The sequence below is a fragment of the Clytia hemisphaerica genome, unplaced genomic scaffold, assembly GCF_902728285.1.
Source record: "Clytia hemisphaerica strain Z4C2 unplaced genomic scaffold, Clytia hemisphaerica genome assembly, whole genome shotgun sequence".
Taxonomy (NCBI): Eukaryota; Metazoa; Cnidaria; class Hydrozoa; order Leptothecata; family Clytiidae; genus Clytia; species Clytia hemisphaerica.
The window spans coordinates 1772842-1790072 of record NW_027103562.1 but is presented as its reverse complement, the minus strand read 5'-3'; the positions used below and the strand labels follow the sequence as shown (position 1 = coordinate 1790072).

Genomic DNA, 17231 nt, shown 5'->3' with positions numbered 1-17231 from the left:
TTCCGGCGATTTTTGAATAGTTCCGGCTTCAAAAATCAATTTTTTTGAAAATTGAAACATGCTTGATGGTGGGCATTGCTATTAATAATGTTTTTGAATGAAAAAACAACCAATTATAAGAAAAAAATCCAATGAAAATCCAGAAAAACGGCGATTTCCGGCATATTTCCGGCATTTTCGACCGAAAAAATTCTTTCTCAAAAATTGGACTCGGCCATGTTTTGGGCATTGTTAATACGCATCTTTGAGCAAAAAATCAGAAAAAACTAATGATAAAATCTCGTGAAAATGCCAAAAAAACAGTTTTTCCGGCATATTTCCGGTATTTACCGCCGGAAATGTTTTTTTTCGAAAATCGGGCTCCGTCACATTTTGGGCATTGCCATTTTGCATCTTTATGCCAAAAATCAAAAAAAACTAATGAGCCAATCCTGAAAAAAGCTGGCAACAGACGAACGAACGAACGAACGGACGGACGGACGGACATGGCCAAAAAGAAAGAAGAAATAGAAATATATCTTTAAAAATATCATTGATTCTAAGAAATTCGCCCCCCCCCTCGAAAAATTGCCTCCGAAAGAGTTAATAAATTACTCTTATTCTAGTATTCTAGAATCAAATATACTCCTCTCTGATTAGTTTTACTTACTTGGAAGGTGTCGTAGAGGAGGCTGTGACGGTACTGACAACACTAGAGACGACAGATGTCGTAGTTGTCGTTGAAACTGTCGGGGTTGTTGTTGAGACGTTCTTAGTGTCGGTTGCAGATGTCGCGACTCGTGTTGCAGAGGTTGTAGTAGTTGTTGTAGAAATCGTGGTTGTGATGGAAGGTCTTGCGGAGACGTCTTTGGTGTTGGGTTTAGATAAAAGAACAGTTTCAGGAACTGTAAACATAGACAGAAAAAAAAGGTTGAAATTTTAAATCAACACTTTTTGAGGAAAACGGACCATGCACCATCATTACTTTTGAGTTTGTTTTGTATTTTACTTAAAATGAGTCTTTCTCAACGACTATTGTACTAGTCCGTATCAGACTCAGAATTCTATACAAAATATGAATTATTTAATACAAATTATGTCATTGGTACCGAATGAAATAGTTCAATATTAATTATTGAAAAGACTTAAAAAATACACTCCGCTGTAGAAATGACATCAATGGGGGTAGGGACTATATCATCATCATCATCATCCTTCGATCTAGGTCCGAGAGGACCTAGGTCAGAAACAAACAATAACCCTCTCTCCAAAGTTCACGATCAGCCATTACTGTTCCGAGCTCTAGCGTTTCCAGGCCTGTTTCCCGCTTTAGAGTGTCGAGAAACGTTCGTTTCCTCGATCGTTTAGGACCGACAGGACACCAAAGTAAAAGATCTGAGATTACTTCATGTTTTGAATGAAAACAATGTCCTGCAAAAACAAGCATCCTACTTGTTAAAACATTAGAAATTCTGGGTAGACCGTTGTAGATTTACAGAAGAGAGGGGTAATTGCGCCTATACTATATAGGTACTATATACCTGGTGCAGATAAAGCAACATTTGCAACAGATTTCATGATTGTTTCTTCGACGACCGCCTTACTGTCTTTGGTCGTGGAAGATGGGGTTGCAACAGCCACATGTGTTGTGGAAGCGGTCGTGTCTGTCTTCACTTCAGTCTTTTTTGTTTTTGATTCAAGCTAAAATTATAAGAAAATTTTGTGAGATATCAATTCCCCCGATACCGAAGACCTGGATTTTACTGGTTGAAAGCAGCTACCTTATCGACATCTTTTTACGCCAGTCCTTTTTACGCCAGTCCTAATTTAACGCCGACCCCTTCAACGCCGGCCCTTATTACATCAAAACTCAATTTCTGTCCTTTTTAGGTCGTCTTTAATTTAAATCCAGCCCCTTACGCCGGCCCTTATTTCTCCAGCGACGAGAAAATAACACCAATAAGGGCCAGCGTAAACAGGGGCGATAAGGTATGTCGAAGTATTAGAATATTCGAAATTTATTTTGAATTTTTGTCGTATAGTTTTGGGAGCTTCTAAAAACTCTCTTTTTAATAATATTCAGACTAATGAAGGGGTGGGTGGTAGCTAAAGATGCAATAGAAACTGTGTGTTTTTCTGAGGGTAGCTTTTATGGTAACTTGTTGGAACCGACTTGATCCAAGCTTTGACAAGTCAATTTTCTGACTAACTGTCGTAGATACCTCCAGATCTCCTTGGCATGAACGAAAGTTTTCCAACTTTATTTACTTTTTTTGAAGAAAGGCTGGGAAATCATAACCCGGGGGTCAATTAAAGCTTTTTGATAGACTGGATGGCGCTGATAAGTGGCCCGATGTAATTTGGCAGGCTCCAATTTTTGGCTTTGCTTGAGGTGGTAGCAAATCCGTACCACTAGATACAGTCCCTTTTTGAAGAAAAACAAACAGAAAACCATGACCGATAGACCAATTTTTTTCAAATTTTGGAGGTATTTTCTTGTTTTTATTATAATTTCATAAACTGTAATGGATTTTCAGAAAAAATTTTATTGCTTTGATGTTTTCATATAATTTTTGAAAACGAAAGTGAACAAAATCAAGATGGCGAAGTCCTCTAGTCTACTTCACTGGACTCAGCGCTATCAGAGTCATCAAAAAGCACCACAGTTCAGTCAGAAATAGACTATAGTCTAGGGAAATCACTACTCGCTTAACCTAAGGCTGGGTTTCAGTTCATCGCAAATTTGTTTATCGCAAAAAAATAAATCTAGACATATGCCTGTAATTAAAAACCAATGTTTTATTTGCAATATGGCAAAAAGAACATAAAAAGTGGACACTCTACTCAACTGTTCCCAAATAAATCTCCAAATTTTGACATACAAACAAACCATCGGTAAAATGCGCGCTTTCTTTTAATAAGAATTGTGTAATTTGAATGAGGGTCAAGTATTCTTAACGTATTCTTACTTTTTTAGACTTGACTTTTTACAAACATGAGAAATGATCAATTTGAGAGTTTTGGGGCTTTTGAATGAACATTTGGAGCTAAAATTACATTTCTGCCTCAAAGTTCAAATTCAAGTCTAACAAAGGAAGCAGCTTTTTCTGTCAACCAAATACAAAATGATTGTATTCTTATCAAATTCTGTGAAATTCACCCTAGAGGGTATTCTCAGGGTATTCTTACGATTTGGTAAATTTAGCACCCTGATATTCTTATAAAACATATTCTTATAAAAAAAAAGCGTGCAGAAGCATTCATGCATTACTTACTTTGAAGGAGTGTGAAAAATCTTTAAATTTGTTAAGATCTGGTTCTTTTCGACCTGCAAGTAAAGAAAAGAAGGATCATCTTCAGAAAAAATCAACGACACCAATGGGCTGTTCCATTTAAAAATTGATACAGGGTAGGGGGGGGGGGTGGACGAACCTTTTAAAGTCAAGAATAAATTCTTGGAAATGTGAGGATACCCGCTGGAAAATAGCAAAATTTGCAAAATAACCCTCGGAAAAGTTTTATTTTATACTTTAAAGTGACAGTGGACGAAATAAAACTTGTCTTGTCCAAATTTTAGAATAACTATATTTACCCCCTGGAAAAAAAACACTCCTTTAGACCCCCCCTGGAAATTCTTCTCGGGTTACCCCCTGGAAATGTTTGTCCACCCCCCCCCCCCTGTATGGAGATAAAATGGAATGGCCCAATGGCTGGAACGATGGCTGAGACGTCTAAAAGCGCCAACCCCACGAACCTATACCACTTCCTACGCCGCGTTAGAGTTCATATATTGCTGTAAAATATCGACTATATCTTCGATTATGGACAAAAATGATCTGGCACCATTTTAAACTGTCAATCTTGCGATCCTTGTTAACACAGTACTCTGACAAAACTTATCTTCGAGGTGCGAAGGTATGAAAATAGCGTTTTTTACGAGAATTCTTTCTCTTTTGAAATCCTTTCTTGGCATAAATCCGTTTATTTCTGGGAAAACTTTACGCTAAACCTGTAATAGTACTGCATCGGACCTGCTCTGATTCACAAAAAGAGTTGTTAAAAAGTTACGGACAAAAAAAAGCCATACCATCCTCATTAATCTTATTGATTTTTCCGAACTTGATGACTTCGCCCTGTCCTCTTGGCGTCGTGCTTGGCATCTGCTCCATGCGCGTGTGTTCAACCGCCGCCGTCTTGTTCGTCGTGCTTAGTCGACTACTATACGAAGCTTTCGGGGCGTACCTGGACGAACCTTTTAAAGTCAAGAATAAATTCTTGGAAATGTGAGGATACCCGCTGGAAAATAGCAAAATTTGCAAAATAACCCTCGGAAAAGTTTTATTTTATACTTTAAAGTGACAGTGGACGAAATAAAACTTGTCTTGTCCAAATTTTAGAATAACTATATTTACCCCCTGGAAAAAAAAACACTCCTTTAGACCCCCCCTGGAAATTCTTCTCAGGTTACCCCCTGGAAATGTTTGTCCACCCCCCCCTCCTGTATGGAGATAAAATGGAATGGCCCAATGGCTGGAACGATGGCTGAGACGTCTAAAAGCGCCAACCCCACGAACCTATACCACTTCCAACGCCGCGTTAGAGTTCATATATTGCTGTAAAATATCGACTATATCTTCGATTATGGACAAAAATGATCTGGCACCATTTTAAACTGTTAATCTTGCGATCCTTGTTAACACAGTACTCTGACAAAACTTATCTTCGAGGTGCGAAGGTATGAAATTAGCGTTTTTTACGAGAATTCTTTCTCTTTTGAAATCCTTTCTTGGCATAAATCCGTTTATTTCTGGGAAAACTTTACGCTAAACCTGTAATAGTACTGCATCGGACCTGCTCTGATTCACAAAAGAGTTGTTAAAAAGTTACGGACAAAAAAAGCCATACCATCCTCATTAATCTTATTGATTTTTCCGAACTTGATGACTTCGCCCTGTCCTCTTGGCGTCGTGCTTGGCATCTGCTCCATGCGCGTGTGTTCAACCGCCGCCGTCTTGTTCGTCGTGCTTAGTCGACTACTATACGAAGCTTTCGGGGCGTACCTGGACGAACCTTTTAAAGTCAAGAATAAATTCTTGGAAATGTGAGGATACCCGCTGGAAAATAGCAAATTTGCAAAATAACCCTCGGAAAAGTTTTATTTTATACTTTAAAGTGACAGTGGACGAAATAAAACTTGTCTTGTCCAAATTTTAGAATAACTATATTTACCCCCTGGAAAAAAAAACACTCCTTTAGACCCCCCCTGGAAATTCTTCTCAGGTTACCCCCTGGAAATGTTTGTCCACCCCCCCCCCTCCTGTATGGAGATAAAATGGAATGGCCCAATGGCTGGAACGATGGCTGAGACGTCTAAAAGCGCCAACCCCACGAACCTATACCACTTCCAACGCCGCGTTAGAGTTCATATATTGCTGTAAAATATCGACTATATCTTCGATTATGGACAAAAATGATCTGGCACCATTTTAAACTGTCAATCTTGCGATCCTTGTTAACACAGTACTCTGACAAAACTTATCTTCGAGGTGCGAAGGTATGAAATTAGCGTTTTTTACGAGAATTCTTTCCCTTTTGAAATCCTTTCTTGGCATAAATCCGTTTATTTCTGGGAAAACTTTACGCTAAACCTGTAATAGTACTGCATCGGACCTGCTCTGATTCACAAAAAGAGTTGTTAAAAAGTTACGGACAAAAAAAAGCCATACCATCCTCATTAATCTTATTGATTTTTCCGAACTTGATGACTTCGCCCTGTCCTCTTGGCGTCGTGCTTGGCATCTGCTCCATGCGCGTGTGTTCAACCGCCGCCGTCTTGTTCGTCGTGCTTAGTCGACTACTATACGAAGCTTTCGGGGCGTTTGAGGTGGGCGTCGGGGCGGATCCAGCAGCTAACGACAAGCCGGGAGGGCCTTGTGTGGGTGCCTTAGGGGCGTCTTGATGGGTACCAGTTGACATAGGCATTTGGTTGACAGGTGGCTTATTAACGGGAGGGGTACTGTTACTTTTAGCAACAGCCTGTTTAGATTGTGCGATATATTGTTGTTTTGCATTATGTAATTGTTCTTGTTTGACAGGTAGAGCTTTACTTATATCTTGAGGTTCCACTGCTTGGGCGGGAGGACCTGCTTTCATAGGCGGCCGCCCATTGTTGACAGGCGGCTGTTGTCCAATATTATTGGTAATTTGTACTCCTTGAGGCTGTTGTCCTGGTAGAGGGGGCATTCCACCGCTTGGTTTATTACGCGCTGCTACTGAAGAATAGGACTTCAACGGTGGAGGGATGTTGGGGTCGACCACTACGCTTTGTGCGTGATTATGTGGTGCTCCACTGGTGGGTTGGTTTTTGCTTGGTACTTGTTTGTGATGAGGGTCATTATGGTTGCTATGGTGAGTATGATGGTTACTATGGTGATGACTATTGTAGGGTGAAGCTGATTGGTGGTTTTGTGGTGATCGATTGTTCGAATATTCGTGTTGCTGTTGTTGGTATTCTATAGAATATAAAGAAAACAAAGCAGTATAAAAACCTGATAAATAGATTGAAACTCTAGCCCGATTAGATTTTAGGACAATTGCCCCCAGAGAATTACCACCCCCCAACAAAAAAAAAAAATTTCCCAAACAATTACCTTCGAGACAATTTTGATCGTTACAGTTATTCTTTTTACTATTCCTCTTGTTGCAAATGTAGTTTTAAGAATGCTGTATGAAAGTGTATGAAAGGATGCTGTTAATAGTACGATTTTTCCAAAAGCCACTTTTTACTCGAACCTCTCATTTCGGTTCTCATTTACAGGAGAAAATTGTCTGCATCATACAACCACAAACTGTAAACAAACATGTATGACCAAAAATTATCTTTCCTTCACAAAACTTCAAGATATCTTAAAAAAATTCAGGAAATTCCAAAGATAAGTTTTTTTTATAAGAACATTAAGGCTAAAATTGAGTTATTTGATCACCATAAATTTAATTGTCTGGAGGGTAATTGTCTGGAGGGTAATTTTCCTGTCCATCTCATCGAAAAATTGAGTAATTTGGCTAAGAACATTGATGCATGCTTATAAATAGTGATTTTTATGGATAAAAATTCAATTATTGAGGCGAGAAAATGTTTTTGTGAAAATCTGCTTTAACAATCTTTAACAAGTCCAAAAAAAACATTTTTTAGCTGGAATTTGCCCCCAAATTTTTTTCCCATAAAATCGGGCTACGTCACATTCGAGGTTTTATAGTTAGGCACCTTTGTGCAAAAAATCATTAAGAATGAACGAGCCAATATGGACATGTTTTTTAATTGTTTAGTTTTTGGCATTTTCAAAAAAGCTAAATTTTGATTGGGATAACTTGGAGGTCCGAAATTTTCACAGGATGTTAGTAGTGATGATAGGACCCCAAAAAGTTCTTTTCCCAAAATTCTAGCTGTTGTAGGGGCCGGTTAGGAGCAAATTTTAGCATTTGCATGTGTTTCGGAAAATGATCTAAATCAGAGCTAAAAACCCAGGAAGTTGTCTATCTGACCAATGATTCTCATAGAGGGATGGCAATTAAAGCAGCCTATTGTTAAAAGGCCCACATTTTTAGAGCACTTTTTTAGCACCTATTTTCCCATTGACAATAAGTGCCAAAACACCAAAGTAAAAGGCTTGATAGGGTATAAGACTTCCATAGCTTCTTTTGAAATAGTTGAATAGTCAAGTTATTAACACCAATATAACAATTGAGCTGTTAAAAGGCCCGTTTGGAGCTAAATTTAGCATTTTTCCACTGAAAATACTGCAGCAGAATTACTAGTATGTTTCTAAACACCTAATTAAAAGGCTGGAGTGGGTGTAAAACCTTCATAACTTCCTTTGAAGTAGTTTAATAATCAAGTTATTAACACCAATAAAACATTTGAGCTGTTAAAGGGCCCGTTTGGAGCTAAATTTAGCATTTTCCACTGGAAATACTGCAAATTATTCTGCTTCTTTTACTAAAATTAACTTTACACCTAGTCTAATTTTTGCTAAATTCAGCTCATTTTGAGACCTAGGAACATAAAATAACCTCATGAAGTTCTTTTCAATCGTGTATCAAACAGTAATGATAACTTATTTGATGTTCAAAACCTTTTCAGGGTCCAGAATCGAGCAAATATTTAACATTTTCCGTTAAAATGCTAAAATACTGCTCGTTTTTGGTCCATTTAACTATGAAAAAGATCACAAAAAAGACTTTTTAAGCTTCATGAATGATCCAAGCATCAAATAGCGCCTAAATGAGCTATGAAATAACAATAACCTTCGGGTAATCAAATTTTAGCATAAAAACATGGCCTTCAAGAACTCTAAGTCCACTCTATGCTAAATTTTTGCTCGTAAAAGGACCCTAGAATGCTTTATATCGGCCAAATTTGGTTTTTCTATCTTTTTGAATGCCTCAAGTATACATAATATCAATATCATAGTTCTTTTGTATATATCTTAACTGTGCTGGTGGATTAAAAAAAAGCCACACCCAATGCTAAAAACATGCTCATAATGCGACCATACAACCATTTTTAGTGATTGCTTACATTGGTATATTGATTTTATAAGGTATAAAAAGGCATGTGCAAAGTATTAGAATCATAGCAAACAAGCTAGATGCTGAATGGACCTACCTGATGATGAAAGTTAGATAGCAATGCGAGGAGAAAAAAATCAGTCAGAAAATATATCGTTTAGCGAAAATGCATAACGCAATAAATTCATCATTGATTATTGATGGGGGGAGAGGGAAGGGTTGTAGGGAAAAATTAATAGAAAGTTCTGGTCGCAAAAATCAGTTTTATTGACAATTGAATCATGCTTGATGGTGAGCATTGTTATCAATAATGTTTTTGTGTGAAGAACATAGAAATACAAGGAAAACATATAATGAAAATCTGCAAAGACGGCGATTTCCGGCATTTTCAACCGGAAAAATTTTTTTCTCAAAAATCGAACTCGGCCATGTTTTGAGCATTGCAAATACGCATCTTTCTGCAAAAAATCAGAAAAAGCTAAAGATGAAAATTCGAGAAAATGTAAAAAAAACGGTTTTCCGGCATATTTCTGGCATTTTCGGTCGGGAAAAAATATTTTTCGAAAATCGGGCTCCGTCACATTTTAGGTATTGTCATTTTGCATCAGTGTGCAAAATTTCATGAAAAATATAAAGTACAGCTCGAGAAATTCAAGAAATACCGTTTTTCCGGCGAAAATAGGCTGTTCCGGCGATTTTTAGAAAGTTCCGGCTTCAAAAATCACTTTTATTGACAATTAAACCATGCTTGATGGTGAGCATTGCTATCAATAATGTTTTTGTGTGAAAAAACAACGAAATATAAGGAAAAAGTCCGATGAAAATCTGCAAAAACGGCGATTTCCGGGATATTTCCGGCATTTTCAGCCGGAATAGAATTTTTCTCAAAAATCGGACTAGGCCATGTTTTAGACATTGTTAATACGCATCTTTGTGCAAAAAATCAGAAAAACTAATGATGAAATCTCGAGAAAATGCCAAAAAAACCGGTTTTTCCGGCATATTTCCGGCATTTTCGGCCGGAAAAGTACGTTAATTGAAAATCAGGCTCTGTCATATTTTAGGTATTGCCATTTTGCATCAGTGTGCAAAATTTCATGAAAAAATATAAAGTACAGCTCGAGAAATTCAAGAAATACCGTTTTTCCGGCGAAAATAGGCTGTTCCGGCGATTTTTAGAAAGTTCCGGCTTCAAAAATCACTTTTATTGACAATTAAACCATGCTTGATGGTGGGCATTGCTACAAATAATGTTTTTGTGTGAAAAAACAACGAAATATAAGGAAAAAGTCCAATGAAAATCTGCAAAAAACGGCGATTTCCGGGATATTTCCGGCATTTTCAGCCGGAATAGAATTTTTCTCAAAAATCGGACTAATCCATGTTTTAGGCATTGCTAATACGCATCTTTGTGAAAAAAATCAGAAAAAACTAATGATGAAATCTCGAGAAAATGCCAAAAAACCGGTTTTTCCGGCATATTTCCGGCATTTTCGGCCGGAAATGAATTTTTTTCGAAAATCGGGCTCCGTCACATTTTGAGCATTACCATTTTGCATCTTTGTGCCAAAAATTAGGAAAAACTAATGAGCCAATCCTGAGAAAAGCTAGTAACGAACGGACGAACGGACGAACAGAGGTTAATTTATAGGACCTACAGCCCACCGGGGTAGGTCCAAAAAGGTGGGTCGTTCGGTCGGTCGGTCGAAAATTTTTTTCTGTTAAAGAAGCAGCTACATCTTGTTGAAAGGGAATCCGCGTGGACTGGTCCGAATTAAAAAATTGAGAAACCGTCAACCGTGGATAAACTAGTTTTCGGTTTACTCTCTATTAGCACGCAGCTCGCTACTTCGATTTGAAAACTTGTAAACACAGAGCGTGCAGAGGTTGACAGTGGGAATCCAGCAAAGCAGCGGAAAAGCTTTCAGACTTACAGAATCTACCTGCTGACCGTAAATCAGGGTCGGTCAGATGACGGTAACCAAATGATGACGATCACATCTCCTATTATTGGACTTTCAAAATTATGACAAATGGTCTTTGGAATTTGATCAATTATATTGATATTGATATATAATTTTTGTTGAAATTGATCAAATTATTTTTCACGCAGTTCGGAACAGCAGATTTTTCTGATCTTTGCGCACGTTTTTGGCTTTAACTAAATGGTTGATATAGAATGAATGGCGACAACAGTTTTTACATATCTTTTATCGGACTTGCAGAAAGCGGACTGCGGAAAGTTACGAGAAATGGTTTCTAGATTTTTTAATGAAGTATATATACCATCAAGTTACACAACATGGCCACTCTTGTCACAACTTGCACAGCCATAACAAAAAGTTTGTAGCTTAATGGCAGTCAGTTACAATTTTTAGAAGAAGCTGCAGAGAGTTACGACAAAGTGTTATTTGAGTTTTATCAAGTAAACAAAAAAAGTACAGTCTTTATGTAATAAAACTAATAATGGTTCTGCACTAAAACTATGGCATGTATCTTTATGTTGGGTTTGACTTTTTGGCAATTTTCTTATTTATTTGTAGTATAAAACTTTGGTCAGATAGGGATATTGTCTACACCCAACAGAAAAAATGCATTATAACTGACTAAAATGAACAAAAAGCTTAATTACACTATGTAGACTAACTAACATCCCAAACGAGCGAGGTTCCTGGACTTTTCAACCGGCAGCTAATTGCCATTGTATCGAACGCTGATCTAACATTTGCTCGCATCTCATCAAAATTATCCCTTTCACCCCTTTGACCCTCTAACCCCTTTGACCCTCTAACCCTCTTAGCTCTTTTGGCTGACCTTCCAGCCTCGGCTGGTTTATTCTCCATTAAATTCCCGATCAAATGAGGGGTCAGCCATTTTCTAACTCCTATCCAATCTCGATAAATCGCATTTTTCCTGTTTTGATGACGTCCTCAACTGAAAACGCCTAAAAATTCAGCCAAATTTCAAAGTCACACTCAAGCCATATAAACCCTTCCATCTTATCCTCCATAAGGTGTCAGGAAAATTGCCCCCGAGAAAACTGCCCCCCGGAAAACTGCCCCCCGGAAAATTGCCCCCCGGAAAACGGCCCCCCGGAAAATTGCCCCCTAGGAAAATTGCCCCCCAGAAAATTGCCCCCCAGAAAATTGCCCCCTAGGAAAATTGCCCCCCGGAAAATTGCCCCCTATTTTTCCATTTTTCGAAACTAAACCTAACTCAATTTTCAACATTTAGGAGATTTTGAATTACGCAATTTTACGTGATCGCGTCTTAACGGATTAAGAGATCTAGAATATTTTGGGGCTATATTTTGGTCCAACGGTTGCAGGTTGCAGCCGTAATTTTCATTAAGTTGACGCTTTTTATAAGGAATAATGTGGTTTAACCATGGAATACAGAGAAAGCGTTTTCTCTGTTTAGCGATAGTCAATTTCAATGTGTTTTATACTGTATTTCTTTCGCTATTCAAGTATTTTCTTTATGGTTTTACAAAATTTCTTGGTCATATGGAATGGATAACTTCATTCTTACTATATTCCTCACGCTGACCATTGATCTGCTTTGCATGTTTTAGTTTTTAGTTTTTTCTTAAAGAAAAAAGACGCCTCAAAAACGACTTTTACAAGTTTTGTATGAGGTGGAGAAAGATAGTCGAGTAATAAAATCACTTTCAAAAAAATATTTTCCCATTTCTTAACCCTAAGCGCCCTATCCGTGCTATCTTAAGCTAAGGGAACTAATTTTTACTAACTCGCCAAAATAAGTTCCCACCAAAATTAGAATTTCAGTTTTCTTGGCTAAATCACCCCTGAAATTCAACAAAGTTGCTCAACATAAGATGAAATAGAACAGATTTGCGCTGTCATTCGCTAAAATTAATTCCAACCACAGTTAAAAAATTAATTACAGTATTCCCCAAAAAAAGTTCCCACCAAAATAATATCTCGGGTGAAACAAGGCATGTCCAAAATATATTTTGCGTGACGCACACCGCTTCCCATTATTCATTAACTTTCATATATAGCTCAAAAGAATCGTATCAACGAGAGGATTTCGAAAAGTGCTGCGTCAAAAATTTAAATCAAGCCAATCTCAAGATATCGGCCAAAAACTGATTTTGACGTTATAAAATACATCGAAAAAACACGTCAAAAAGACAATTTAAATGACGTCATTAGTGAAAAAAGGCGATAATCCCGATTAACTTACTACAATCAAAGCAAAATTTTTTTGGAGATGTAAATTAACGATTCTAAAATATTTCAATAAAAAAAATTTGAACATTCATGATGACGTCAGCATTTTTTTGACGTATTTTAATTTTTCGCGACAACAAATGACGTCATTCAAATTTTCTGAAATTTTTTGAACAAATATTTCAGAATCATTAATTTATAACACCAGTCAAAATTTGGTGTTGATTGCATTAATAAAATTGAAGTTATCGCTGTTTTTCAATAATGACGTCATTTGAATCTTACTTATGACGTGTTTTTTCGATGTATTTTATAACGTCAAAATCAATTTTTGACCGATATCTTGAGACTGGCTTAATGCAAATTTTTGACCCAGCGCTTTTCAAAATCTGCTCGTTGATATGATTCTTTTGAGCTATATATGAACGTTAAGGAATAATTGGAAGCGGTGCGCGTCACGCAAAATATATTTGGGACATGCCTTGTTTCACCCGAGATATTTTTCGAAAATTTTCTACCCAGGACATTGTTGATCCAACCCCTCCTCCGCTTATCAATTTTCCGGAATCTGAAACTTCTTTTTTGTACGGATTATGCTGTTTTAGCCTTTTTTCCAATCCACCCCCGCTGACCCCCGTTTACTAGGTACCCTAAGAGTAATTCAAAACTACTTAATTTTACAGCTACAATGGCCATTTGAAGTTTCATTGGATTTTATAAAAAAGTGGAAAAAAAGATGGCGGGGGGAGCAATTTTCCGGGGGGCAATTTTCCTAGGGGGAAACTTTCTGGGGGGCAATTTTCTGGGGGGCAGTTTTCCTAGGGGGCAGTTTTCCTAGGGGGCAATTTTCCGGGGGGCAATTTTCCGGGGGCAGTTTTCCGGGGGGCAATTTTCTCGGGGGCAATTTTCCTAGAACCCCTCCATAAAATTCTCGATCCAATGAGGGGTCACCGACCTCCCAACTCCTTTTCAATCCCGATATATCGCATTTTGAAGTTTTTACCAAATCTGTGACGTCATTGGGTCCCTTCACCCCTATTGTAGTCAACGGTCAATTCGCGAAATTTGGAATTTTTGCGGTCAACGGGTAGCTTATGCCCCAAGGGTCCCAAAAACCAAAAAACGTCAATTATTTCCACGGGAAAGTGGGTTTTTAAATTTGCGAAAGATTTGCACTGCAACGACTTCTTTAAAAAACGCTAATTTTCACACTCTTCCCCTGACCACTTTCGCTTTCGTTTTCAACCACCCACCCAACCATCCAACCAAAAAATCGGTCACGTAACTCTCGAACCCCCATCTCAAAAATCCATAATGGCTCCCCACGGCTCATAGAGAATTAGACTTTTAGTATATAGACTAGCCGTCACCCGGCGTCGCACCCGCCGAGGAGTACATAAGCTATGAACGCATCATAAGCCCTTTGGATGGTGGGGAGGGTACAAACATCTGATTTGAGCCCAAACAACAAAAAATTACCCTTTTAAATGGTTGAAAACTAAAAACAATGCAAATTTCATGTTTTGTGACGTCATTTGGGCCCTAATTGACGTCATCGAAAGGGTAAAAAAATTTTTGCTTGACTGAAATCAATTTGTCATTTACCCAAAAGATTCTCTTGATGATTTCCGATCCAATGAGGGGTCATCCTTTGCTTAAATCTTTCTCAAACTCGAGATATTGTACTTTTTAGGTTTTTATGACGTCATCGGACCCAAAATGCCCCAATTGAATATATTCATTTTTGAAAGTTTCTATATACCCTCTTTTATCCCTCCCAAATTATTCTCCATTAAATTCCCGATCCAATGAGGGGTCAATGACCTTCCAACTCCTTTCCAATCTTGAGATATCGCATTTTTCCTGTTTTGATGACGTCATCAACTGAAAACGCCTAAAAATTCAGCCATATTTTAAAGTCACACTCAAGCCTCAAAACCCCTCCCATCTTATTCTCCATAAAATTTTCGATCCAATGAGGGGTCAACGACCTCCCAACTCCTTTTCAAACTCGAGATATCTCATTTTCAAGTTTTTCCCAAACCTGTGACGTCATTGGGTCCCTTTACCCCTAATGTTGTCAACGGTCAATTCGCGAATTTTGAAATTTTTGCGGTGAACGGGTAGCTTGTGCCCCAAGGGTCCCAAAAAAACAAAAAACGTCAATTATTTCCACGGGAAGGTGGGTTTTTAAATTTGCGAAAGATTTGCACTGCAACGACTTCTTTTAAAAAAACGCTAATTTCCACACTCTTCCCCTGACCACTTTCGCCTTCGTTTTCAACCACCCGTCCATCCAACCAACCAAAAAACCGGTCACGTAACTCTCGAACCCCCATCTCAAAAACCCATAATGGCTCCCCCACGGCTCATTCAGAATTCTACGTTTAGTAATATAGACTAGCCGTCACCCGGCGTCGCACCCGCCGAGGAGTAGATAAGCTGAACGCATCATAAGCCCTTTGGATAGTAAAAGGGAAACTATAGACTGAATTAATCCCAAAGAACGAAAAATTGCCACTTGACACCCATCAAAACTCTAGAAATTGCAATTTTCATGTTTTGTGACGTCATTTTGGCCCTAAATGACGTCATCGAAATGTGATCAATTGTTCACTTCACTGAAATGAATAGATTATTTACCAAAAAGGTTCTTTAGATGAATTCCGATCCATTGAGGGGTCAATCATGGCTTGAATCCTTCTCAAACTCCAGATATTAGATTTTTCAGGTTTTGATGACGTCATCGGACCCAAGATGCCTCAGTTTGAATATATTTATTTTCGAAAGTCTGTATATACCCACTCTTACCCCTCCCAAATTATTCTTCATTAAATTTCCGATCCAATGAGGGGTCAACGACTTCCCAACCCCTTTCCAGTCTCGAGATATCGCATTTTTCATGTTTTGATGACGTCATCAACTGAAAACGCCGAAAATTTCAGCCAAATTTAAAAGTCACTTTCAAGCCTTATAACCCCTCCCATCTTATTCTCTATAAAATTATCGATCCAATGAGGGGTCACCGACCTCCGAACTCCTTTTCAAACTCGAGATATCGCATTTTGAAGATTTTCCCAAATCTGTGACGTCATTGGGTCCCTTTACCCATAGAATTATTCTTTTAATAATTCTATGCTTTACCCCTAATGTTGTCAACGGTCAATTCGCGAATTTCGGAATTTTCGCGGTCAACGGGTAGCTTATGCCCCAAGGGTCCCAAAAAACCCAAAAACGTCAATTATTTCCACGGGAAAGTGGGTTTATAAATTTGCGAAAGATTTGCACTGCAACGACTTCTTCACAAAAACGCTAATTTCCACACTCTTCCCCTGACCATTTTCGCTTTCGTTTTCAACCACCCACCCAACCATCCAACCAAAAAATCGGTCACGTAACTCTCGAACCCCCATCTCAAAAATCCAAAATGGCCCCCCACAGCTCAATACGAATTCTACGTTTAGTAATATGGACTAGCCGTCACCCGGCGTCGCACCCGCCGAGGAGTAGATAAGCTGAACGGATCATAAGCCCTTTGGATGGTGGGGAGGGTAAAAAGATCTGATTTGTAAGCCCAAAGGCAAACAACGAAAAAATTCCACTTATCACTGATTGAAGCTCGAGAAATCGCATATTTGAAGTTGGTGACGTTATATGGGCCCTAAATGACGTCATCGAAAAGTGATAAATTGTTCACTTCACTGAAATGAATTAATTATTTAACCAAAAGATTCTCTCGACGATTTCCGATCCAATGAGGGGTCATCCATTGATTAAATCCTTCTCAAACTCGAGATATTGTATTTTTCAGGATTTAATGACGTCATCGGACCCAAAATGCCTCAATTCGAATATACTTACTTTCGAAAGTCTCTATATACCCACTCTTACCCCTCCCAGATTATTCTCCTTTAAATTTCCGATCAAATGAGGGGTCAGCCATTTCCTAACTCCTTTCCAATCTCGAGATATTGCATTTTTCCTGTTTTGATGACGTCATCAACTGAAAACGCCTAAAAATTCAGCCGAATTTTAAAGTCACACTCAAGCCTTATAACCTCTCTCATATTATTCTCCATAAAATTCTCGATCCAATGAGGGGTCACCGACCTCCCAACTCCTTTTCAAACTCGAGATATCGCATTTTGAAGTTTTTCCCAAATCTGTGACGTCATTGGGTCCCTTTACCCCCTAATGTTCTCAACGGTCAATTCGCGAATTTTGAAATTTTTGCGGTCAACGGGTAGCTTGTGCCCCAAGGGTCCCAAAAAACCCAAAAACGTCAATTATTTCCACGGGAAAGTGGGTTTTTAAATTTGCCAAAGATTTGCACTGCAACGACTTCTTTAAAAAAACGCTAATTTTCACACTCTTCCCCTGACCACGTTCGCTTTCGTTTTCAACCACCCATCCAACTAAAAAATCGGTCACGTAACTCTCGAACCTCCATCTGAAAAATCCATAATGGCTCCCCCACGGCTCAATACG

The 17231-nt window shown here is 38.4% G+C and overlaps 1 protein-coding gene across 1 annotated transcript; it reads right to left on the bottom strand.

Annotated features, from left to right (window-relative positions):
- Positions 1 to 645: 645 nt before the first annotated feature.
- On the bottom strand, positions 646 to 6778 carry LOC136800800 (eukaryotic translation initiation factor 4 gamma-like). Its single transcript, XM_067057457.1, has 7 exons — positions 6772 to 6778; positions 5706 to 6491; positions 4885 to 5049; positions 4067 to 4231; positions 3255 to 3307; positions 1521 to 1680; positions 646 to 884 (listed from the first exon to the last, which is right to left on the bottom strand). Exons 1-7 carry the CDS (start codon positions 6776 to 6778, stop codon positions 646 to 648), a joined length of 1575 nt encoding a protein of 524 aa, XP_066913558.1.
- Between the last annotated feature and the right edge of the window lie 10453 nt (positions 6779 to 17231).

Bases quoted from the DNA above. Each gene is read 5' to 3' on its own strand.
- LOC136800800 (XM_067057457.1), bottom strand. The intron at 4,232-4,884 runs GTATGGCTTTTT...TGACTTTAAAAG, and splicing joins CAATAAGATTAATGAGGATG to GTTCGTCCAGGTACGCCCCG. The intron at 885-1,520 runs GTATATAGTACC...CTATGTTTACAG, and splicing joins TGTTGCTTTATCTGCACCAG to TTCCTGAAACTGTTCTTTTA.